The sequence below is a fragment of the Pagrus pagrus genome (genome assembly GCF_965226575.1).
Source record: "Pagrus pagrus genome assembly, chromosome: 14".
Taxonomy (NCBI): Eukaryota; Metazoa; Chordata; class Actinopteri; order Spariformes; family Sparidae; genus Pagrus; species Pagrus pagrus.
The window spans coordinates 19,436,212-19,461,902 of record NC_140198.1 but is presented as its reverse complement, the minus strand read 5'-3'; the positions used below and the strand labels follow the sequence as shown (position 1 = coordinate 19,461,902).

General features: G+C 41.7%; 2 protein-coding genes across 5 annotated transcripts in view; both read left to right on the top strand.

The window, feature by feature from the left end:
• cfap54 (cilia and flagella associated 54) overlaps window positions 1–11,456 on the top strand; it is a 38,051-nt gene extending 26,595 nt beyond the window's left edge. For both annotated transcript variants that reach the window (XM_084373332.1, XM_084373331.1), the window contains exons 55-57: window positions 10,057–10,203; window positions 10,320–10,440; window positions 10,834–11,456. In XM_084373332.1, coding sequence (XP_084229458.1) covers window positions 10,057–10,203; window positions 10,320–10,440; window positions 10,834–11,021 — 456 coding nt within the window. In that variant the 3' untranslated portion in view covers window positions 11,022–11,456. The remainder of the gene's footprint in view (window positions 1–10,056; window positions 10,204–10,319; window positions 10,441–10,833) is intronic.
• Window positions 11,457–12,541: 1,085 nt separating this feature from the next.
• Window positions 12,542–25,074, top strand: LOC311268843 (dixin-like). 3 transcript variants are annotated; one of them, XM_084372756.1, is made up of 21 exons: window positions 12,542–12,823; window positions 13,551–13,680; window positions 14,783–14,908; window positions 15,195–15,426; window positions 15,666–15,767; window positions 18,689–18,783; window positions 18,896–18,999; window positions 19,259–19,342; window positions 19,607–19,660; window positions 19,789–19,839; window positions 19,960–20,064; window positions 20,169–20,222; window positions 20,360–20,431; window positions 20,767–20,808; window positions 21,578–21,646; window positions 21,927–22,073; window positions 22,433–22,496; window positions 22,584–22,680; window positions 22,856–22,964; window positions 23,358–23,437; window positions 23,520–25,074. In XM_084372756.1, the coding sequence occupies exons 1-21, from the start codon at window positions 12,761–12,763 to the stop codon at window positions 23,527–23,529; spliced, it is 1,890 nt and encodes a 629-aa protein (XP_084228882.1). In that variant the 5' UTR covers window positions 12,542–12,760; the 3' UTR covers window positions 23,530–25,074. The 3 variants fall into 3 exon arrangements, with proteins under 3 accessions (XP_084228882.1, XP_084228883.1, XP_084228881.1); XM_084372757.1 differs by having other exon boundaries at window positions 12,543–12,823; window positions 18,695–18,783; window positions 21,924–22,073; XM_084372755.1 differs by having other exon boundaries at window positions 12,543–12,823; window positions 21,924–22,073.
• Window positions 25,075–25,691: the final 617 nt, after the last annotated feature.

Genomic DNA, 25,691 nt, shown 5'->3' with positions numbered 1-25,691 from the left:
GGCCACTTTTTCTCCTGAGCACCTGCTTGTTTTAGTGAGTCTCTGCTGTGAGGTCATATACTTAAGCTTTGAATATCTTAACCGATGTGTTATAGAAGCCAGTGAAGTTCATCAGATGGCTCATCGAGTGCCGCTATGTATGTTCTTCAGCTGGAAATATAGCTTTTCAAAGATACTTATCGAGTAACACAATGAAGAAAAAGGATTTGGTGCTGGCTGTTACTAAGGGATGTAGATGGCTTCTGCTAGCTGTTGAATGGCTACTTTGGTATTATTTGCTTATTTTTTTCATTTGCAAATGTGCTTTGATGCACAGTATGTAGAGTGGAAGCATTGACACGGGGACCAAGTCACGCTAAAGGTTACATCGAGCTAGCCAGGAGTCGAACCTAGAATCTTCTGATCCGTAGTCAGACGCGTTATCCATTGCGCCACTAGCCCTGCTTTTGGTGAAGTCTGAACAGCTGATTCGTCGCAGCATTTGATGCGAGCACTGGTTGGAAACGGAAGCTGTTTTTCCTGAAAGGGAATAGAATATTGTTCTTTTGCACAGTAAATGTATGGCAAGCCGTCTAGTTACAAAACGTCTACATTGAAGCACAAGCTGCAACGATATGAGAGCGGTTCCGCTCACACGTGCTGCCGTGACCCGGATTCGAACCGGGGTTGCTGCGGCCACAACGCAGAGTACTAACCACTATACGATCACGGCCACTTTTTCTCCTGAGCACCTGCTTGTTTTAGTGAGTCTCTGCTGTGAGGTCATATACTTAAGCTTTGAATATCTTAACCGATGTGTTATAGAAGCCAGTGAAGTTCATCAGAGGGCTCATCGAGTGCCGCTATGTGTGTTCTTCAGCTGGAAATATAGCTTTTCAAAGATACTTATCGAGTAACACTATGAAGAAAAAGGATTTGGTGCTGGCTGTTACTAAGGGATGTAGATGGCTTCTGCTAGCTGTTGAATGGCTACTTTGGTATTATTTGCTTATTTTTTTCATTTGCAAATGTGCTGTGACGCACAGTATGTAGAGTGGAAGCATTGACACGAGGACCAAGTGCTTCACAGGCTAAAGGTTACATCGAGCTAGCCAGGAGTCGAACCTAGAATCTTCTGATCCGTAGTCAGACGCGTTATCCATTGCGCCACTAGCCCTGCTTTTGGTGATGTCTGAACAGCTGATTCGTCGCAGCATTTGATGCGAGCACTGGTTGGAAAGGGAAGCTGTTTTTCCTGAAAGGGAATAGAATATTGTTCTTTTGCACAGTAAATGTATGGCAAGCCGTCTAGTTACAAAACGTCTACATTGAAGCACAAGCTGCAACGATATGAGAGCGGTTCCGCTCACACGTGCTGCCGTGACCCGGATTCGAACCGGGGTTGCTGCGGCCACAACGCAGAGTACTAACCACTATACGATCACGGCCACTTTTTCTCCTGAGCACCTGCTTGTTTTAGTGAGTCTCTGCTGTGAGGTCATATACTTAAGCTTTGAATATCTTAACCGATGTGTTATAGAAGCCAGTGAAGTTCATCAGATGGCTCATCGAGTGCCGCTATGTATGTTCTTCAGCTGGAAATATAGCTTTTCAAAGATACTTATCGAGTAACACAATGAAGAAAAAGGATTTGGTGCTGGCTGTTACTAAGGGATGTAGATGGCTTCTGCTAGCTGTTGAATGGCTACTTTGGTATTATTTGCTTATTTTTTTCATTTGCAAATGTGCTTTGATGCACAGTATGTAGAGTGGAAGCATTGACACGGGGACCAAGTCACGCTAAAGGTTACATCGAGCTAGCCAGGAGTCGAACCTAGAATCTTCTGATCCGTAGTCAGACGCGTTATCCATTGCGCCACTAGCCCTGCTTTTGGTGAAGTCTGAACAGCTGATTCGTCGCAGCATTTGATGCGAGCACTGGTTGGAAACGGAAGCTGTTTTTCCTGAAAGGGAATAGAATATTGTTCTTTTGCACAGTAAATGTATGGCAAGCCGTCTAGTTACAAAACGTCTACATTGAAGCACAAGCTGCAACGATATGAGAGCGGTTCCGCTCACACGTGCTGCCGTGACCCGGATTCGAACCGGGGTTGCTGCGGCCACAACGCAGAGTACTAACCACTATACGATCACGGCCACTTTTTCTCCTGAGCACCTGCTTGTTTTAGTGAGTCTCTGCTGTGAGGTCATATACTTAAGCTTTGAATATCTTAACCGATGTGTTATAGAAGCCAGTGAAGTTCATCAGAGGGCTCATCGAGTGCCGCTATGTATGTTCTTCAGCTGGAAATATAGCTTTTCAAAGATACTTATCGAGTAACACTATGAAGAAAAAGGATTTGGTGCTGGCTGTTACTGAAGGATCTAGATGGCTTCTGCTAGCTGTTGAATGGCTACTTTGGTATTATTTGCTTATTTTTTTCATTTGCAAATGTGCTGTGACGCACAGTATGTAGAGTGGAAGCATTGACACGAGGACCAAGTGCTTCACAGGCTAAAGGTTACATCGAGCTAGCCAGGAGTCGAACCTAGAATCTTCTGATCCGTAGTCAGACGCGTTATCCATTGCGCCACTAGCCCTGCTTTTGGTGATGTCTGAACAGCTGATTCGTCGCAGCATTTGATGCGAGCACTGGTTGGAGAGGGGAGCTGTTTTTCCTGAAAGGGAATAGAATATTGTTCTTTTGCACAGTAAATGTATGGCAAGCCGTCTAGTTACAAAACGTCTACATTGAAGACGTATGTAGTTACAAAACGTCTACATTGCAGCACAAGCTGCAACGAAATGAGAGCGGTTCCGCTCACACGTGCTGCCGTGACCCGGATTCGAACCGGGGTTGCTGCGGCCACAACGCAGAGTACTAACCACTATACGATCACGGCCACTTTTTCTCCTGAGCACCTGCTTGTTTTAGTGAGTCTCTGCTGTGAGGTCATATACTTAAGCTTTGAATATCTTAACTGATGTGTTATAGAAGCCAGTGAAGTTCATCAGAGGGCTCATCGAGTGCCGCTATGTGTGTTCTTCAGCTGGAAATATAGCTTTTCAAAGATACTTATCGAGTAACACTATGAAGAAAAAGGATTTGGTGCTGGCTGTTACTAAGGGATGTAGATGGCTTCTGCTAGCTGTTGAATGGCTACTTTGGTATTATTTGCTTATTTTTTTCATTTGCAAATGTGCTGTGACGCACAGTATGTAGAGTGGAAGCATTGACACGAGGACCAAGTGCTTCACAGGCTAAAGGTTACATCGAGCTAGCCAGGAGTCGAACCTAGAATCTTCTGATCCGTAGTCAGACGCGTTATCCATTGCGCCACTAGCCCTGCTTTTGGTGATGTCTGAACAGCTGATTCGTCGCAGCATTTGATGCGAGCACTGGTTGGAAAGGGAAGCTGTTTTTCCTGAAAGGGAATAGAATATTGTTCTTTTGCACAGTAAATGTATGGCAAGCCGTCTAGTTACAAAACGTCTACATTGAAGCACAAGCTGCAACGATATGAGAGCGGTTCCGCTCACACGTGCTGCCAAGACCCGGATTCGAACCGGGGTTGCTGCGGCCACAACGCAGAGTACTAACCACTATACGATCACGGCCACTTTTTCTCCTGAGCACCTGCTTGTTTTAGTGAGTCTCTGCTGTGAGGTCATATACTTCAGCTTTGAATATCTTAACCGATGTGTTATAGAAGCCAGTGAAGTTCATCAGAGGGCTCATCGAGTGCCGCTATGTATGTTCTTCAGCTGGAAATATAGCTTTTCAAAGATACTTATCGAGTAACACTATGAAGAAAAAGGATTTGGTGCTGGCTGTTACTAAGGGATGTAGATGGCTTCTGCTAGCTGTTGAATGGCTACTTTGGTATTATTTGCTTATTTTTTTCATTTGCAAATGTGCTTTGATGCACAGTATGTAGAGTGGAAGCATTGACACGAGGACCAAGTCACGCTAAAGGTTACATCGAGCTAGCCAGGAGTCGAACCTAGAATCTTCTGATCCGTAGTCAGACGCGTTATCCATTGCGCCACTAGCCCTGCTTTTGGTGATGTCTGAACAGCTGATTCGTCGCAGCATTTGATGCGAGCACTGGTTGGAAAGGGAAGCTGTTTTTCCTGAAAGGGAATAGAATATTGTTCTTTTGCACAGTAAATGTATGGCAAGCCGTCTAGTTACAAAACGTCTACATTGAAGACGTATGTAGTTACAAAACATCTACATTAAAGCACAAGCTGCAACGATATGAGAGCGGTTCCTATCACACGTGCTGCCGTGACCCGGATTCGAACCGGGGTTGCTGCGGCCACAACGCAGAGTACTAACCACTATACAATCACGGCCACTTTTTCTCCTGAGCACCTGCTTGTTTTAGTGAGTCTCTGCTGTGAGGTCATATACTTAAGCTTTGAATATCTTAACTGATGTGTTATAGAAGCCAGTGAAGTTCATCAGAGGGCCCATGGAGTGCCGCTATGTATGTTCTTCAGCTGGAAATATAGCTTTTCAAAGATACTTATCGAGTAACACTATGAAGAAAAAGGATTTGGTGCTGGCTGTTACTAAGGGATGTAGATGGCTTCTGCTAGCTGTTGAATGGCTACTTTGGTATTATTTGCTTATTTTTTTCATTTGCAAATGTGCTTTGATGCACAGTATGTAGAGTGGAAGCATTGACACGAGGACCAAGTCACGCTAAAGGTTACATCGAGCTAGCCAGGAGTCGAACCTAGAATCTTCTGATCCGTAGTCAGACGCGTTATCCATTGCGCCACTAGCCCTGCTTTTGGTGATGTCTGAACAGCTGATTCGTCGCAGCATTTGATGCGAGCACTGGTTGGAAAGGGAAGCTGTTTTTCCTGAAAGGGAATAGAATATTGTTCTTTTGCACAGTAAATGTATGGCAAGCCGTCTAGTTACAAAACGTCTACATTGAAGACGTATGTAGTTACAAAACATCTACATTAAAGCACAAGCTGCAACGATATGAGAGCGGTTCCTATCACACGTGCTGCCGTGACCCGGATTCGAACCGGGGTTGCTGCGGCCACAACGCAGAGTACTAACCACTATACGATCACGGCCACTTTTTCTCCTGAGCACCTGCTTGTTTTAGTGAGTCTCTGCTGTGAGGTCATATACTTAAGCTTTGAATATCTTAACTGATGTGTTATAGAAGCCAGTGAAGTTCATCAGAGGGCCCATGGAGTGCCGCTATGTATGTTCTTCAGCTGGAAATATAGCTTTTCAAAGATACTTATCGAGTAACACTATGAAGAAAAAGGATTTGGTGCTGGCTGTTACTGAAGGATCTAGATGGCTTCTGCTAGCTGTTGAATGGCTACTTTGGTATTATTTGCTTATTTTTTTCATTTGCAAATGTGCTGTGACGCACAGTATGTAGAGTGGAAGCATTGACACGAGGACCAAGTCATGCTAAAGGTTACATCGAGCTAGCCAGGAGTCGAACCTAGAATCTTCTGATTCGTAGTCAGACGCGTTATCCATTGCGCCACTAGCCCTGCTTTTGGTGATGTCTGAACAGCTGATTCGTCGCAGCATTTGATGCGAGCACTGGTTGGAAAGGGAAGCTGTTTTTCCTGAAAGGGAATAGAATATTGTTCTTTTGCACAGTAAATGTATGGCAAGCCGTCTAGTTACAAAACATCTACATTGAAGCACAAGCTGCAACGATATGAGAGCGGTTCCGCTCACACGTGCTGCCGTGACCCGGATTCGAACCGGGGTTGCTGCGGCCACAACGCAGAGTACTAACCACTATACGATCACGGCCACTTTTTCTCCTGAGCACCTGCTTGTTTTAGTGAGTCTCTGCTGTGAGGTCATATACTTAAGCTTTGAATATCTTAACTGATGTGTTATAGAAGCCAGTGAAGTTCATCAGATGGCTCATAGAGTGCCGCTATGTATGTTCTTCAGCTGGAAATATAGCTTTTCAAAGATACTTATCGAGTAACACTATGAAGAAAAAGGATTTGGTGCTGGCTGTTACTAAGGGATGTAGATGGCTTCTGCTAGCTGTTGAATGGCTACTTTGGTATTATTTGCTTATTTTTTTCATTTGCAAATGTGCTTTGATGCACAGTATGTAGAGTGGAAGCATTGACACGGGGACCAAGTCACGCTAAAGGTTACATCGAGCTAGCCAGGAGTCGAACCTAGAATCTTCTGATCCGTAGTCAGACGCGTTATCCATTGCGCCACTAGCCCTGCTTTTGGTGAAGTCTGAACAGCTGATTCATCGCAGCATTTGATGCGAGCACTGGTTGGAAACGGAAGCTGTTTTTCCTGAAAGGGAATAGAATATTGTTCTTTTGCACAGTAAATGTATGGCAAGCCGTCTAGTTACAAAACGTCTACATTGAAGACGTATGTAGTTACAAAATGTGTACATTGAAGCACAAGCTGCAACGATATGAGAGCGGTTCCTATCACACGTGGTGCCGTGACCCGGATTCGAACCGGGGTTGCTGCGGCCACAACGCAGAGTACTAACCACTATACGATCACGGCCACTTTTTCTCCTGAGCACCTGCTTGTTTTAGTGAGTCTCTGCTGTGAGGTCATATACTTAAGCTTTGAATATCTTAACCGATGTGTTATAGAAGCCAGTGAAGTTCATCAGAGGGCTCATCGAGTGCCGCTATGTATGTTCTTCAGCTGGAAATATAGCTTTTCAAAGATACTTATCGAGTAACACTATGAAGAAAAAGGATTTGGTGCTGGCTGTTACTAAGGGATGTAGATGGCTTCTGCTAGCTGTTGAATGGCTACTTTGGTATTATTTGCTTATTTTTTTCATTTGCAAATGTGCTTTGATGCACAGTATGTAGAGTGGAAGCATTGACACGAGGACCAAGTCACGCTAAAGGTTACATCGAGCTAGCCAGGAGTCGAACCTAGAATCTTCTGATCCGTAGTCAGACGCGTTATCCATTGCGCCACTAGCCCTGCTTTTGGTGATGTCTGAACAGCTGATTCGTCGCAGCATTTGATGCGAGCACTGGTTGGAAAGGGAAGCTGTTTTTCCTGAAAGGGAATAGAATATTGTTCTTTTGCACAGTAAATGTATGGCAAGCCGTCTAGTTACAAAATGTCTACATTGAAGCACAAGCTGCAACGATATGAGAGCGGTTCCGCTCACACGTGCTGCCGTGACCCGGATTCGAACCGGGGTTGCTGCGGCCACAACGCAGAGTACTAACCACTATACGATCACGGCCACTTTTTCTCCTGAGCACCTGCTTGTTTTAGTGAGTCTCTGCTGTGAGGTCATATACTTAAGCTTTGAATAATCTTAACTGATGTGTTATAGAAGCCAGTGAAGTTCATCAGATGGCTCATCGAGTGCCGCTATGTATGTTCTTCAGCTGGAAATATAGCTTTTCAAAGATACTTATCGAGTAACACTATGAAGAAAAAGGATTTGGTGCTGGCTGTTACTAAGGGATGTAGATGGCTTCTGCTAGCTGTTGAATGGCTACTTTGGTATTATTTGCTTATTTTTTTCATTTGCAAATGTGCTTTGATGCACAGTATGTAGAGTGAAAGCATTGACACGGGGACCAAGTCACGCTAAAGGTTACATCGAGCTAGCCAGGAGTCGAACCTAGAATCTTCTGATCCGTAGTCAGACGCGTTATCCATTGCGCCACTAGCCCTGCTTTTGGTGAAGTCTGAACAGCTGATTCGTCGCAGCATTTGATGAGAGCACTGGTTGGAAACGGAAGCTGTTTTTCCTGAAAGGGAATAGAATATTGTTCTTTTGCACAGTAAATGTATGGCAAGCCGTCTAGTTACAAAATGTCTACATTGAAGCACAAGCTGCAACGATATGAGAGCGGTTCCTATCACATGTGCTGCCGTGACCCGGATTCGAACCGGGGTTGCTGCGGCCACAACGCAGAGTACTAACCACTATACGATCACGGCCACTTTTTCTCCTGAGCACCTGCTTGTTTTAGTGAGTCTCTGCTGTGAGGTCATATACTTAAGCTTTGAATATCTTAACCGATGTGTTATAGAAGCCAGTGAAGTTCATCAGAGGGCTCATCGAGTGCCGCTATGTATGTTCTTCAGCTGGAAATATAGCTTTTCAAAGATACTTATCGAGTAACACTATGAAGAAAAAGGATTTGGTGCTGGCTGTTACTGAAGGATCTAGATGGCTTCTGCTAGCTGTTGAATGGTTACTTTGGTATTATTTGCTTATTTTTTTCATTTGCAAATGTGCTGTGACGCACAGTATGTAGAGTGGAAGCATTGACACGAGGACCAAGTGCTTCACAGGCTAAAGGTTACATCGAGCTAGCCAGGAGTTGAACCTAGAATCTTCTGATCCGTAGTCAGACGCGTTATCCATTGCGCCACTAGCCCTGCTTTTGGTGATGTCTGAACAGCTGATTCGTCGCAGCATTTGATGCGAGCACTGGTTGGAAAGGGAAGCTGTTTTTCCTGAAAGGGAATAGAATATTGTTCTTTTGCACAGTAAATGTATGGCAAGCCGTCTAGTTACAAAATGTCTACATTGAAGCACAAGCTGCAACGATATGAGAGCGGTTCCGCTCACACGTGCTGCCAAGACCCGGATTCGAACCGGGGTTGCTGCGGCCACAACGCAGAGTACTAACCACTATACGATCACGGCCACTTTTTCTCCTGAGCACCTGCTTGTTTTAGTGAGTCTCTGCTGTGAGGTCATATACTTCAGCTTTGAATATCTTAACCGATGTGTTATAGAAGCCAGTGAAGTTCATCAGCGGGCTCATCGAGTGCCGCTATGTATGTTCTTCAGCTGGAAATATAGCTTTTCAAAGATACTTATCGAGTAACACTATGAAGAAAAAGGATTTGGTGCTGGCTGTTACTAAGGGATGTAGATGGCTTCTGCTAGCTGTTGAATGGCTACTTTGGTATTATTTGCTTATTTTTTTCATTTGCAAATGTGCTTTGATGCACAGTATGTAGAGTGAAAGCATTGACACGAGGACCAAGTCACGCTAAAGGTTACATCGAGCTAGCCAGGAGTCGAACCTAGAATCTTCTGATCCGTAGTCAGACGCGTTATCCATTGCGCCACTAGCCCTGCTTTTGGTGATGTCTGAACAGCTGATTCGTCGCAGCATTTGATGCGAGCACTGGTTGGAAAGGGAAGCTGTTTTTCCTGAAAGGGAATAGAATATTGTTCTTTTGCACAGTAAATGTATGGCAAGCCGTCTAGTTACAAAACGTCTACATTGAAGACGTATGTAGTTACAAAACGTCTACATTGAAGCACAAGCTGCAACGATATGAGAGCGGTTCCGCTCACACGTGCTGCCGTGACCCGGATTCGAACCGGGGTTGCTGCGGCCACAACGCAGAGTACTAACCACTATACGATCACGGCCACTTTTTCTCCTGAGCACCTGCTTGTTTTAGTGAGTCTCTGCTGTGAGGTCATATACTTAAGCTTTGAATATCTTAACTGATGTGTTATAGAAGCCGGTGAAGTTCATCAGATGGCTCATCGAGTGCCGCTATGTATGTTCTTCAGCTGGAAATATAGCTTTTCAAAGATACTTATCGAGTAACACTATGAAGAAAAAGGATTTGGTGCTGGCTGTTACTAAGGGATGTAGATGGCTTCTGCTAGCTGTTGAATGGCTACTTTGGTATTATTTGTTTGTTTTTTTCATTTGCAAATATGTTTTGACGCACACTATGTAGAGTGGAAGTATTGACACGAGGAACAAGTGCTTCACAGGCTAAAGGTTACATCGAGCTAGCCAGGATTCGAACCTAGAATCTTCTGATCTGCAGTCAGATTCAATAACCATTGCTTTTTTATTGTCACTCACCCTTTAATCATTGACCTTTGTGAACAGCCTTGTTCTCACTGCTTTTCATGCAATTTGCCAATTGTTTATAGCAGTGGGGAAATGTTGATCTTGATCTTGAATTTTACCCATCTTTGCTGATTTGATGAAATGAAATGATGTGTTACATTTCCAAGTAGTGACAGTGCCTTTGTGTGATCTTTCTGTATGCTTTTGAATAGGATGCCGTCAGCCTGCTTACAGGACGGACATGCATGCCACCATCGTCCAGTTTGACTCTGGCTCGGGCCACTTTGATGCTTAGTGACCTGAGAGGGGTACAGAGCACCACTCTTCTAAAACTAACACAGACTCTACTGAAACAGCAGGTACACAAACATACAGACCAACTCCCATATACAGCATACATACCACAAGTCAGTCTCCAAAAAGTAGGCAAAACTCGGAACATTCATTTTTTTTGCCCTTTCTACATTTCTTTCAGCTGTGTGTCTTTGGTCAGAAAGTGGCGTTGGATGATGGAAAAATTTGTTTCTCTCCTCCTGAGCCCAGCAACATCTACCTCCCTCACCTCAACTTACTGGAACAGGTCACTATGCAAATGGGTAAATAAAGCACATCACACTTTTTCCCATCTTTGAAACAAGAGAATCTGCAGGTGCTGCTGCAGTAGCAGCTCTGGCTTATATTAGCATTAGCAGGCTAATATGTTCACAGTAAAATTGTTAAGATGTTTTCACGCTAAGCCAGTCATTTTTACCTGTCACATTTTGTCAGTGCCAAAGGTGACATCTTGATATTGCTTGTTTTGTCTGACCATCTATACCGAATATTCCATTATACTATTTGTTTCTAACGTCGAAAGAAATTAATCAATCATCATAATTGTTGATTAATGTTTCTGTCAATTGGCTATTCACTTGCCTTTTGTCAGAAAAGATGCTTCTCAGCTATTAATATATAACTTTACAACAATCTATCTTGCACTGTTTCTGCAGGTCACATCCTGTATTCCAGCGCTGTGGAAACACCAGTCTCTGCTCAGTCATCACAACCCACTTCCAGGCAGTGCTCACACACGTCCACCCAGCCTGAGGGAGACACACAAGCACCAGTTCCCTCTCTGAGCGACCCAAGCACCTCCAGTCCTACAAGCCCTCATTGCTCAACCAGAGAGCCAGAATAGAACGACACGTTTTATGTCTTGTGTTAGCACCTATCTATCAAAAGACAGAGCTGGATGCTGAAATCATAACATTTGGAAATAAAAGAATCTTTAGATAGTTGCTAAACTGCAGGGCAAACTCCTTAATGTGTTAAAATGTCATGGCTGGCATGGTTTTGTCAGATGTTTAGTGATGAATATGCTGAATGCAGTCATACAATATTCATGGAGGTCATAATACGATGCTGTTTAATGAAATAAAATAAAATGTTCTTCTGTTATGTTTAATTATATAAGAATAGAAGAAGACGAAGAAGAAGAGTATGCCTTAATTGTCACTATACATATGTACAATGAAATTGTCAATACAATATTGTCTCTCTTTCACTAATGTGTAAAGGTATCACTGAGATACTCCAGTTGTAGTTGTATTCAATAAAATCTGTCTAAGTCTAAGTCTATTCATTCAACATGATTTTGTTTGGTAGCTGTTAGACATTAGCAGCAATAGAACAAGATAAAAAAATATATAAGAAAGACAAGAACAAGTTTAAAACAAGTATAATGAACAAACAACGTAAACAAACCATTCACGTTGCTAGAAAACTTTATAATATTAGGTTTAGCAAGTGTCAAGTGTTTATTCTTGTATATAAATCATCTGTGAAACAAATCTTAGGTTAAAGAGGTCATATTATGCACATTTTCAGGTGCATACTTTTATTTGGGGGTCCTTGTAGAATAGGTTTACATTAATTTTCAAAAAACATTATTTTTCTCATATGGTGCATTGCTGCAGCATCCCCTTTCACACTGTCACCTTTCAGCTCCGTTTTAGCTACAGAGTGAGAAATCTCGCCTCTGTTCAATCTTTGGTGGGAGTTGCACATGTGCATTACTTAATGGGCATGATGTAGCCAATCAGAGGCATATTAGGGCAGGTAATGCTGAGCAAGGAAGTGTGATCTAAAATAACGCCTATAGCAGTGGCAACTAAATGTCTGCTGACTGACTGGAGTGTATATATTTGATAGTATATATATTTAACGCCTGTTGCATAGTGATGCACATAAGTTACGGAAGTAAAGGCTTGACTCAAACCAGGCAGTGCAGGAGCAGTGTTTTCTGTGGGAGAGAGTAGCTCCCTTTGGCGTGGACTTCAGGCTTTTATACCCTTTACATGCACAAAAATGCTTTATAACACAGTAAAGGAAAGGCAAAAGCCCCAAAAGCATAATACAATACAACCTCTTTAAGTTTGGTGTTGGACTGCATTTCTGCTTACATAATGTCAATGGATTGCACCTGAAGCTTATATGTACTCTCTTCTTTTTAACAACGGAAAATTAAATAGCGTATGTTAGTTAGGAATCATATACATTGTGAATTTTCACTAATGCACTTATGCTGACTTTATAAAACTGAAACTTTAAACCCCATTGTGTGACATTGGCTTGTTTATCGCTAGCACATCGTTTCAGTCTGTTCTGTTGCGATATGTATCCCGGAAGTGTTGGTCAAAAATAGTTTTATTGTGAAACCCGCGACCGGAAGTTATGTATGTCAGTGAGTTTGACGCCGGTTTCCCGGCCGGAGTAACGGTAGCCGTCCTCCGATCCCTCAATTGTCTCGGTTTGTTGACGTTTGCAGGAGTACAGCGGTAGTTGGTAACGGGGGTCTGTCCCTTGTTTCAGGCGAGTCGTGTGAGAGTGAATGAAGCTAGCCTGCTAGCTAGCTTAAATGGGTTTTCGAGTTAAAAGATGATCGCCTCACTTTCGAGAGGAAGTTTGCTGGATGAGGTTCTTCATGGGGGCTTTAATGAGGTAACGTCTACCTAGCGTTACTAACGCTTATGTTAATGTTTATTAAGTTAGGGTAGCTATTATTTAGCAAGCAGGAGCCAGGTAAATCAGCTAAACGTCTAACCGTTACACTGGGAAACAATGAAGTGGCAGAAGTGTAGATAGAATTAACACATGTACGTACAACCAAATGTTGAAATGTGAATGTTGAAATTGACTTGTAATAAGGGCCAAAAAACATGAATTCTAGCGCTACAATGTAAAGTAAATAGCTGGCTTGACGCTAAATTAGCGAGTAATGGATTACAGGAAATAAGACACCAAGTAGCTCCACCACGACGTGTAAAAAGCCACAAACAAACCAAACGCCACACCATCTTATCTTTAAACGAGATGTTCAGTGTTGTGTGAGAATAGGGTGCGTTCTTTGTAAGGTATCCAGGACAACGAGCTGTCACGTGACTGGACCGGTAAAGGTGGAGGAAGCGGTGAAATGCAGGAGAGCGGTGCTGAAGCCTGTAACTGTGCTCAACACCAAATAATATGCGTTGGCCTTCAGAAGAAAAGTCAAATTTAATAGGCAGTGGGACAACAGACTGCCCCTGCCCCCCTCTCTCCTGTCCCAACATAATAAACAAAGGAACTCATTTGTTATGCCATGGGTCTCAGCCTTTTTTGGCCCCCAATCTAAGCTGTGTGTTTGTCTGTGGTTTGTTGGATTTGTGTGTATCTGATCGACGGATTGCAGCAGCAGCTGGCGGCGTATGTTTCCTGGGTGAACACACAGCTGAAGAGGAAACCGGGCCTGAAGCCTATTACAGACCTGAGGCATGATCTGCAGGATGGGGTGGTGCTCACACAACTAATAGAGATAGTTGGTAAATACACACATGGATGATCACACACACAAACAGCTCTCACAGTGTAGTAATACTGGAGGAAGAATAGGAAACACAATGTTGATGTCAATGTTAATGTATGAATTGGTTCATTTATGAGTGCATACATAGTTAAACATTTTGTATTTGTCACCTTTGACCGATAAGCCCTTATTTACATGATTATTAATAATGTTACAACTTCAAGGAGACCTGTCTGAGATGCATTTCCTTTATACCCTCCGTAAGTTAAAAAGAAAAGAAAAATCACATTTTAGCTGAGCATTTTTCTAAGCCTAGACAAAAATATATGTCAGGTGTATGCACAGCAAGATGTGGAATTTTGTATGGATTAGTAATTCCATTAAAGATGTTATATACAAGTAAAAATGTCCTCAGATAGCCACATTTTTTCAGCCTGTAGCATGTCTTGATTGATGACAACATGAAGTCTGTGGTAATCTGCTGTAATAATTTGTTGTTTGAATGAAATGAAGATGAAAGTGTGGACAATAGTGACATTTTGATCACGATGTACCCCTCTTCTCTTTAAATGCAATAACTTTTCTTTAGATATTATTAACATTTAATTATTATAATAGATATTATAAATCAGCATCAAATGCAACAACCATTATTCAGAGGCAGAGGAACTCTTAAAGGTCTGAACCTTGAAACGCATGATTTTGAAAACATTTATCACCAGTCCCCATCTACTTCAGTTGTTTGAGGAAAATGCTGCAATGCTGTTTTGCTGTGAAGCTCCAGAAATGTTTTGTTGACTAAGAAACTTTTTTCATCAGCATGGGAATGAGTAGATGATAATTTTCATTATTGGGTGATCATATCCTTGAAGATAAATGCTATCCAGTAGTACCCACTATGAAATTAAGTCTGTAAGACACTATCACACATGCATGTATACAAACTGAATGACATTTGAGAAATTACATACTACTTATGTTATCATTTCTTTTGTACCTGAACTGTACTGTAGTGTTGCTCATTTGACCCTGATGGTAATACATAACCAGTTGTTGCACAATTGATTTTTAAAAATTCTTCTTTTTCTCTCTTTCTCAAATCTTGTTGAAATCGGCAGCTGGGGAAGTGCTGGAGGGAGTGTATGTTGCCCCACAAAACAAAGAGGAAAGCAGGAAGAATGTGGAGCAAGTCCTGCAGTTCATTTCCTCCAGACACATTCGCATGCCACACATATCCGCAAGAGGTAAATCACCGAGAAGTGTGTGTTTTCTCGCTGTCACATTGAGAGCAGGTGTTCCTAACATTTTCTGGTTGCTGACCCTTTATAGTAGTCAGAAGAGTCAATTCAACCCTAAATCTTAAAGCACTTGAATATCACGTGTTTACATTGTAACAAATAGATATTTCTCCCTGTGTCTACATCTACAACCCTCATGTCATGGTTCCTGTTATAACTCTTTCAACAGTGTGTTGCAAGTACTGTGCACTTGTTCATTATTGATGGACATGTGTTCCCTTTCTGTCTGCAGACATTGTCGATGGTAATCTGAAATCTGTAATGAGGATAATTCTGGCTCTGGCAGCCCACTTCAAACCCTCAGCCAGTCAAAGGGCTGCCTCTGGAGGTGGGAAGAGTTTGACGAGAGGCTCTGCCAGCCACAACCCTCTCTCCACGGTTGCACTAGCACAAGGCGCTGCTGCTGCACTGGCATCAGCAAGACTTGATGCCTCACAGCCTACACGTGCCACACGTATCCACAGGTATGACGGCTGCAGTAAACATAGACAAAAACCCATGACAGTATCTTTCTTTCATATCCAAATGTTCTCTACTGCAGTAGTCATTTGTTAGGGACGTGTAGTCTTTGCTGCCCTCTTATGGACAAACGCAGATCACCCAAGTTACCTCCTCATAACTGCTGCAGTGTATTTTTTATCAAAACTGCATGCCAGTTCTTGTTTCTGAATTAATAACCTATGCTTTGTTTGTCATCCCTCAGTGGCTGGGGGTCGGACGTGGAAAAGAGTGTGTGTGTTCGAGCTCTGGTTGAGCAGTATGAAAGAGGATCTCCAGATGAAGAGGACAATCCTCAGGCTAGCAGGTAATCTACTAGTTGGAATTTTAAATGGTCTCAAGCAAATGCATTGACTGTTTATGCATTAACTGTGAGATTAAACATATATACATACATAAGCTTTATATATACAATCTACATACATACATAATGTCTCTGTGTATTTTAAATGTAATGTAAAGGCAGATTTGATTCAGATGAACATCATATCTTGCGGGGAAAAGGAGTCATTTGTTTTTAAATTGTCCTCAATATGTCCAACAGTGTTATAGGAGCACAATGCTAGACTAGTGGACTACTTTTCAAAACCGTTGCCTACATTACCCACAAAGCAGCATAGCCACTGAATGACATCACTATAGGCATTTTATCAAATTACATGCAGCTTCCTCTGGAGCCACAAAAGGCTTTGTACTACTTTTATCACATATGCAGTACTTCTCTCAGAGACCTGTAATCACCCTTTAATGTGTAAAATTAGTGGCGTTAACCTTTAAGTGAGCCTGGGTAAAAGTTGTCACTAACTCCATGACAAATCCCCTTCCCTTTAATCACACAACCCCCGAGTTATTCCTGACAGGAGTTTGCTACTTATATTGTATTGTATTACATTCTTTTCACACAAAAATCACGCAGAAATCCTGATGTGTGTTTGTGCCTGTGTCAACTTTCTGTCTGAGAGGAGAGAGAAAGAAAGCGTGCAGCAAATGAGCATTAAAGCTGCTTTGTTGGTATAATGTCAAAAAAGCACTTGTAAAATCTCTCACAGGTTGGAATCACTTTCAAACATAGACTCAGTGTGGGCTGGATCATCTGAGGTTGTGCCATTTTAAATGATAATACAGGGCTGTGGTACGAGGTTGAAGAAAATTAAAACCTACGTAAAAGCATGGCGGCTGTGCTGGCCTCGATTCAGGAAGGAGGTTGCTGCAGTTTAGTGACCTAAGGACAAGTGGTGTAGTGGTATGATTATATCATTAAACTTGCAAGTTGTCCGTGTTTTTACAAGAAATGTATTTCCACTAAATGTATTTTTAAATGACCGTGCGAATCAGTGTTTGGGAAAACAAGCTCCACTTTGTTGCTATTTATACATAACAGGTTTGCCTGCAGTTCATTTTATGTAAGCTCTCTGTTATCTGCCATCTTTAATGCCACGCTTGAAACAGTAGACTACATTCTCTGGTACATCTGTGTGTATGTGTGTGTGTTTGTGTGTCTCACTGCCTGACAGAGCATATGACTTAGCTTTTAGTACTTCACCCTGCCGTGTATGTGTGTGTGAGGTAGGCAGAGGGATGATGGAAAAAATAAATAATTGATCTTTATCTTCACAAATCACATGTCCCGTTTGAAGTTCTGCTCTGTGTTGTTGTTTTTTGCATCATCTTTGTTTACGTGTGTTTTAATGTGAGTGCAGATGTGTGTGTGTATCTGTAAGAGAAGTGCATGCATTGGTTATTTGTAGAACGATGATGTGGTTTTTCAGACCTGATGCTGCCATCACATATGTAGCTTAATTGAGTGAGAGATGCTAAGCAGGGTTTGCTGCGTTGGTCACCGTGTTAACTAGCTGGAGGGCGAGGGGCGGGGTGTGTAAGGCTGAGGAGAATCACACACTGTCATGAGTTTGTCGAGATGCTGAAGCCAGAGACCCACATGCAGGGTTGAACTCAGACTCCTCGGAAGTCTAATGCACAGTTTAAATCGCCTGTAGCGCACTATGGGGGGGACGCAGATTAAATGGTAAGGACAGATACTAAGAGACAGTGTGTGTCTGTGTGTGTGTGTGTGTGTATTCCTGTGCAAGTGTGTGTGAGTTTATACTACTTTTATCGTAACATTTCTACAGTGCTACAATGCTTTGATTTGCAAAGGCATATGAGGATAAAAGGTTTCTTTTAGCAAGTTAGTATTGAGAAAATATGTGTTCTCATGTGTTGCTTTATTTTGTCTGTGCTCTTTCCTTTCCCTTCTTGAGCTGAGTCCAGAGTCAGGATTTAAAACAATTATTTGCGAAGATTGTTGAACAGGCACCCTTTGTTTAAAAGCCCCCATTAATATGTTGTTAATGAAAACAGCAACTTTGATTTTGGTGAATGTCGTTGTTTCCTGTCGCTAATGAGATTGCAGACCTGTCTTTCACCTTGTTCACCAAGCCCCTTTCACACATGGACTACCCTGAAATATACCTGGATTGTGAGAGTGATAGTGAGTGAGTGGACGTGTTGATGACGCTGATGAGGTTTCATGGACTGTAGCTGCTGCTTCATACTCTTTTTTGCCTGCCTGTATATTGCTTTACACTTTCTTATTGATATTGCAGATACATATAAATTAGGGGTATTTCCATAAGCTGGTATTGGCGATAACTGTGATATTTAAAAATTAGATATCGTTAATAAAAGACACAGTGTTGTAGTCAAGACAACGTAAACCGAGACCAGGTCATGACCAAGACCTGAGAGTATTGAGACCCAGACAAGACCAAGACCAGAGAGCAAGTCCCACACTCACATGACTCACTATGTGGAATATGCAAATCATAGGCACTCTTAAAACTGATCTGAAAGATCCACTTTCCCATAAAAACAGGCACAGAAAAAAAAAATGGGAAAATTATGTTTCAATTTAAACCATTGCTGATTATTTGTGGGGGCCTGAGAGGGGTGTACCATGAGAAATGGCTTGATGAAATAATCAAAAGGCATCGCAGAGGTGACATTTATTTGTGGGAATTTTACTTTGTGTTCTATCAGCAAACAAATACAAACAGCATCCACCTAACACAATGCATTTTTTTGTGCGAGCATCAGGCTTTCTGAGTGGCTCTTGTCTTCCGACACAAACCACCATGAAGTACAGAATGTCTCAAATAATTATATTTATATATACATACACTTCCTTCTCTGGAGTAATATGATTAATCAGTGTTCATCCTCCTCGAGCCTCAGCTCTGTCAGTCCACTGTCATCTCCGAGAGCTCCACCCAGCAGCCACACAGACCGACAGCAGGATGACCGCCAACAGCAGCAGATCAGTGGTGAGTTCTGGTCTGCCAACAATCTGACATGTTATTTGATGAGTGAACCTCAAGATATTTGTCTCACACTTGTAACATTGTGTTGTGTGGTTGTACGCCTGCTTGCATGCAGCCGAGTCATCTCAGGATGCGGTGGAAACTGCATGGGAGGATTCTCTCAGTGAAACTCTGGAGAAGGAGGTGCAGGACACACGAAAGATGGTGTCTGATTTACAGGTGCGAGCATATTGAGGTTTGAGTTTGATTCTGATCACATTTTTCCTCGAGCGTTCGACTTTTGATTTTCAATCAGAACGCCTTTTTGTTGACTTCCATATGAAGTTTCAAGTGCTGTGGTTGATATTCTGTGTTCTCCTCCTGGTTGGTGGCAGTACATGTGCAGAGAGGGTGGGATACCGTGACATTTCTACATGCATCAGACAACCTAGTCCAAAGTACAAACTGGTGTCACATGTTCCACCTTTGTGTTTTTAAGGCCCTGCTGCTGCATGGTTCGCTGCCTGAGGATGAGCAGGATGTGTCTCTGAGGTTGGACCAAGGCAGCGCTGAGCAGCAACTGGTAGCGACAGTCTCTCCTTTTTATTTTTTAGCTTTTTATCCCTTTTTCTGTCCTTTTTTCTCCCTTTTCTGTGTTGCACTGTTCTACGCTCTGTTTCACCAGCTCTTTGTGTTCAGCGCAGATCACATTTCTTTCTCTTGACTCCGGGTCTGTGTGTGTGCATGCTTATGTGTGCGTCAGAGGGTGACACGAGTATCAGTTTCCCTTCTTACTCAGTCCATTGTGGTTCTCACACACATCCCTTCCTTCCTTTCTCTTTTCCAGGTAGTCATTCGCAGTCGTTTGGATCAGAGTATGGAGGAGGCTCAGGAGTTAAAGGTAAATTGTTTTATTTTTGTTAGGACAAAAGACACACTTGTGTTTTTTCTAAGAGGATAAACTGGATTGTGGAATGCACACTGTGATTAATATTTGATTCAGAGTGTGCTGTTTGCTGTTTGCTTTAGAGGGAAGTGTTGCGCTGTAGGCAGGAGATGAGAAACCTGCAGGGAGTCAAGGTAAGACAATGCCAGATCTGCAGTTAATGATCTCATTGCTGTGTTAGATATGATTCTTGTTGTGTCATAGAAAAGTAGCTGGCTAAGGTGTTGGCTTTCTGTTGGTTTGTGAATGTGCAGGACGCCCAGCAGCAGAGGCTGTGCACTCAGGAGGCATCAATACTGCAGATGAAGCAAGAGCTTCTCAGAGCCAGCATGACCAAGGATGAACTCAACAACCAGAATGTACGAAATAGACTCTGTTATCTATAAAAGTTAAAGTAAAATCTTCAAAACACTGCTTTAAAATGCGTATACAAATTCGGCTCCTCTATGAAAATGTGTTACAGGCGGAGCTGCAGTGGAAGCTGGAGGAATGTAACAGGCTGTGGGTTGAATGCAAGGTGAGGCACTCCAGTTCCTCTCTTTAAATGGTTTGCTGTAACTTAGTTTCATCATTATCATTCAACTTAATGTTACACAACATCTGTTTATAATAAGTAATGAACCCTTCCTTTTCTTTCCTGTTGGTCGGATGCAGAAGGAGGTCGGACAGAAGGACAGACTGCTGCAGCAACTCAAACACAAGCTTGAAGAAAGCCAAAAAAAGCAGGTGTGTTCACAAGATTAAAAAGAAAGTTAAACGAGCTACAGTGGGTTCAAAATGTTCTGTCAAGCTCAGTGACGTGTGAAAATCTTTGACCAGAAGTTAATCTCAAATTCACTTTTTGAAAGGCCCTCCGTGGTTTTGTTTTTTTCCTTAAATCAGCAAATTAATGCTGCAAACTTCCTTTGATGCAGGAGAATAAACTTAAAGCACAAGTGTAATTTTACTTCTCGCCACTTATTAAATAAACTAGTCACTTTAATGATCTAAGTGTTAGGATCCAGCAGCTTTGTATTAATGTGTGTATATTTATATGTCTGACTGTGTGTCTGTTTTGGCAGAGTGACTTGCAAAGAGAGTTGGAGCATAAAAACAGCATGCAGGTAGGATGTTTTTTCCTGACTCTAATGAGTTTTGTTTGTAGTTAGCACCTACATTATGTCTGACAGATTGTTACAGACCTGGGATTTGTATCTACAACAGCGGTGTTGCATTCAGAAACTGTGGAGGGTGCCACATTGCACAAAATGCCAATTTCTACATAATGTTGCTTTAATAACACGTGAGAACAAGATCATTAAGCTGTGGTTGCAAATTAACAATGCACTGACCAGTAGAAACGTCCAAAAGCTCAGTTCATGGCAAATGGCAATCGTAAGGAGTGGCTTTGATAATATTTTAAAAGTTTTGTCGATAAAGTTTTGATAATCTAAATTATTTCTAATTGAAATATAATGATCAAAGCCTAACAAAATTAACATAAGCCAAGAGGGCACAGAGGGAAATGTCAGAGCCACTGCTGTGCTCATATCAGCAGAAAACAGCTTTGGATACATTCCTAGCTGTAGTCTAATTACAGGTTTAATAATCTCAAATAGAAAAGTGTTACGTTTTTCACTGCACAATAAACAGCATCACTCCTGACAACCTGCCACAGTCTGCATTAATAGAGTCCCATGGCCATGGAATGGGATCTCATTCCCACCCGTTATTAATTTGTGGCAACATTTGATTTTCCCAAATGTCACCAGACAGCTCGGTAAAAAAACAGTTGAGGTTTAGGTTTCTTATTCAGTCTGCAGAAGACAGTCATGAATTCAGATATACGTTACACAGCTGACACTTTTTTTTGTTGTTGTTGCCTTTTTCCAGATTCCCACCGGCACAGAAAACAATGGGTATTCTCACTCTGGAGTGAGTCCAGCTCCCTCAATGTCAGGCGTAAGTTGATAAAGGCTGTTCAGTCAGTTTTGCCTGTTTATATTGTTCTACATGTCAAGGTATACTCTCACATTCCCTTGCATTATATTCTCTTGTAGTATTTAGGTCACATACTGTAATTTGACCTCATGAAACAGATTCTTACTTAAGAATTGTAAGTTAACGAAATAACGCTGGACAAAATATGCTGAACATACACAATAAACAAGCACACAGCTGTTCTCAATAAAATGAGCTATTTGTTTTCAACACGTTTTTTGTGTTTGTGCTCTGTTAGCAGGCAGAGGAGGTGCAGCTGCTCAGAGATGCGCTTAGGAGTCTGAGGAACAACTACAGAGACCACGACCCGCAGCACCACACACTGGACACCCTGGAGCAGGGCATAGTGTCACTCATCGACAGACTGCATGTTCTGCATACACACAGGGTACAAATATATAACCCACCTGAGTTTTACAATCAATTTAGTGAGTTTTTTTGTGCTTAAAACTGAAAATAAATTCAGTTTGGTCACTTTTATAGGTTAGCAGTCAAAGTTGCATTTGAGGCCAAAGTGTAACTGAAGGCAAACTCAGAGCTATGATAGATTGTATTGTAATCTTGTTAAATTATCAGTTAGTGGCCACTTTACAAGTCAGACTGGACTGTGTAATTGATCGATAAATGAGCACCAGTGAAAAAAGATATTGAATTATACCATGAAATCTTCTTAGATATGATTACTTTCGATAAAGTGTAGAGATTAAAAATCATGAGGTGCTGTCCACAATTTTCCAAATACTGCAGGGAAGAGGGAAATCTCCAAGACGCAAAGGTCAACACACAGACTCTGACACATGGCCTTGCACAAGTAAGTTGATGTACCCCCCAAACACACATGCATACATGCTCAGAATAAATATGCTTTCACTAACTATGCTTCTGTTGTTTATTGCAGATGTTTGTCAGTCCCACAGTGGTTCTCCCGCCTCCACTAAAATCCTCTATTTTACTGGAAAATCCCCAACACCTTCGATGATCAATATACCGAAGAGGTTAGTGTATGTGTGCATTGAGGTGTGTACGTTGTATGAAAAAGTAAATTTGGCCACAGTTTCCATAACACATACGATTAAGATGGAAGGGCTTAGATAGAAAATATAACAAACAAAAAATGTAAAAGGCCACAAGACGTCTAGATGAGTGAATCTCTTTGTACACATTGTACAGGCTGGGTGAGGTGACTCTAAAGGACGTCAAGGCAGCTGTGGATCGAGAGGGAAACTACAGGTACCACTTCAAGGCCCTGGACCCTGAGTTTGGCACTGTGAAAGAAGAGGTATGACAAGGCTGGGCTATGTAGGTAAAAGGAGGGTCATAGTAAAATGAGTATCTTTTCTTGTAAAAAGTCAGTGTACTGGGTATTAAAGGTGTCGTCATGAGCTCCTTAGTTGGTGGGAAAATGTTGTTACCCCTGTTACCCTGTTACAAAGTGTTGTAAACATCATTTGGAACTTTACAATTAACAATTGCTTAAGATTGCTTAATAAATGGTTATAAAGCTTTTTATTGTTTGCTAACAGTGAAATAACCATTAACTAAAGTGTAATCTATATAAATTTACCAAGTGTTAACACATGCATTGAGACCTAGAAATGAGTTTAGTCTGAAGATAAGAGCAGAGTAGTCATACAGTACATGAAGGTCATATGTCCTCAATGTTTGTGTCCAGGTATTCCTGGATGGAGCAATCATTCCAGGCTGGGAAGGAAAAATAGTGGCCTGGGTAGAAGAGGACCGTGGGGAGGAGAGGTAACCACATGTTCTTTCTGTATCTCTGTCTTTATTTTGCTGATTCTTAGTGGCAAAAAACACATTGTCTTCTCTGTCTTAGGCCATTTTAGTTTCAAGCAGAGGAGCCACGATACGTGTTATTTTTTTCTCCTGGTCAGTCTGATCCCAGACGCTCATCGAGACAACTGTTGAGAAGAGAGGCACATGTGGACACTTTTGGAGATTTGGACGAATACTGTCAGAGATTTGGTGATGGTGTAAATCTGTAACTGATGTCAAGAATAGTGTAAAGCTCAGTGCCTTACGAAGGAAAGCTGTTTGTTTCCATCATGTGCTTTTTAATGCCAGGCTGTAACTGTAGTAACTGAACTGGACTGAAAAATAGACAGAGACATTATTTTGAATTAAGTGTTTCTAAAACCACAGTAGTGTTGTTGTTTCACCGGTAGCTTCTTTTGGTTTGTATGAGGAAATGTTCTGCATCACTTTTCCTTCAGAATACTGTCAGATGACATGTTAGAAATGTGTAATGTTCAATGTTCTTTAGCCCAGGTACATTTCAGTCTTAATTGCGAATGTGAAGTGAATATACAGTATTATCTAGCATAGCAAGTAAAAAGACCGTTTCTGGGTCAGAAATAAAATACCACTTTGATAAAACAAATGTTACAAGAGCAGAAAAAGTCAGACAAACTTTGTACACGCTTCGTTTCAGTGGTGCACAATGTTCGTTGCATTCTGACTCACTGCTGACAAATACACTGACCACAGACCAGCTTGTATTTACGTTACTGTTTTGTATCAATTACACATAACAGGTAACAGTTAAAAGAGGGAGGGTGATGTCCGAATGGCAAATTATATCGCAAAAAAGAAAAAAAATAACTGAATGTATTTCAGTTTCACTAAATAGGACTCAAATTCAGATGTGGGTTTGACTGTCTGTAGCACACCAGTGTACGTGTAAACTGAACTGCTGTCAGTGAGCAGAAGTGCTGCTGGAAACCTTGATATAGAAATGAAAATGAACAGCACTGTTATTTTGTTTACGTCATGAAATTGTTTTGTACATTTGTGTAAAGTATTTTCACCATATCCGTAGAGAGAGAGAGAGAGAGAGATTCTTGTGAGGTGATGATGCTTTTGATGTAAACTCTTGTGGATTGTCAATGGATCATCCCACTATTTATGGTGTGTATGTGTGAGTGTGTGTGTATGTGTGTGTGTGTGTGTGTGAGAGAGAAAGGGAGCTCAGGATGGACCTTTGACTTGTAATTGCCAGAAGAACAGTGGTTAGAGCTGTTCTACATAATGCAGTGAAATGCTCGGCTCTCGGTGTTCAGAAGAAACACACTGAGACTGGCTCACACACACCTTTTCCTTCACTCTGCTTCTATCTTCCCATTTGGGACCAATGTGTTTGCCTTCACTAACAAGCCAACAGAAATATGCATCAGTCTACTATTCTAACAAAGACCCATTTGAATGCCATAACTGCCTGTACTGTAAAATGTACAATTTGCTGGTGAAATGGTTATTTAGCATTTGTTTTGTTTACTGTTTTACAACATATGGATACTGTCTGTTTAAAGAAATTAAAATGGCCTTTGTTGAATGTTAGAAAGATATTTTGAAATAAACTGTTTTTGAAAAGATGTTTCAGTTTTTAATTGTGATTAAGAGACAGTGGGGGAAATAAGGATTACTGCCATTTACTGGTGAATGGTGCATGGTGGATTTTCACCCTGACATAGATGAAAAGCGCCCAACACCCTCTTGCCTTTTAGGAAACTATTTATTTCATGTCATGGATTTTGGTCTTGGCCTCTCAAACCAGACTAACCTGCCAGGTCAGTCATTACCAGCTCAAGCGCACACCCACAGAAATTAAAGGTGCAACATGTAAGATTCTGTTCAGTTCACACTGCAGCATATCACCTAGAGTAATCTCTGTCTGTGGGTTAAGATGGTGGGGAGCAGCCCAGTTTGTTAGCATGCTAGCATCAGAAGCTAAATCAGTGTCTGTTGACATATTTCTTCTCTTTCTGTTGATAATTTTAGCTCATTTTTAAATGTTTTAAACTAAAAATGTGTACATACTGCACCTTTTAAAAGGTTAGGTTCACCCAAAGATGAATATTTCGTCGGTACCGACTCAAACAGTGTTGCAGTATTCTGCTGAACAACTGCAGTAGATGGGGATGGTGTAAATAACTTATTTTCAAATTTTCAATCTGGGATTTTAGGGCTTCTTAAGCATAATACATAACTT

Bases quoted from the DNA above. Each gene is read 5' to 3' on its own strand.
- LOC311268843 (XM_084372755.1), top strand. From the start codon at position 12,761: ATGATCGCCTCACTTTCGAGAGGAAGTTTGCTGGATGAGGTTCTTCAT. The intron at 15,768-18,688 runs GTAATCTACTAG...ATCCTCCTCGAG, and splicing joins GACAATCCTCAGGCTAGCAG to CCTCAGCTCTGTCAGTCCAC. The intron at 22,965-23,357 runs GTATGACAAGGC...GTTTGTGTCCAG, and splicing joins TTGGCACTGTGAAAGAAGAG to GTATTCCTGGATGGAGCAAT.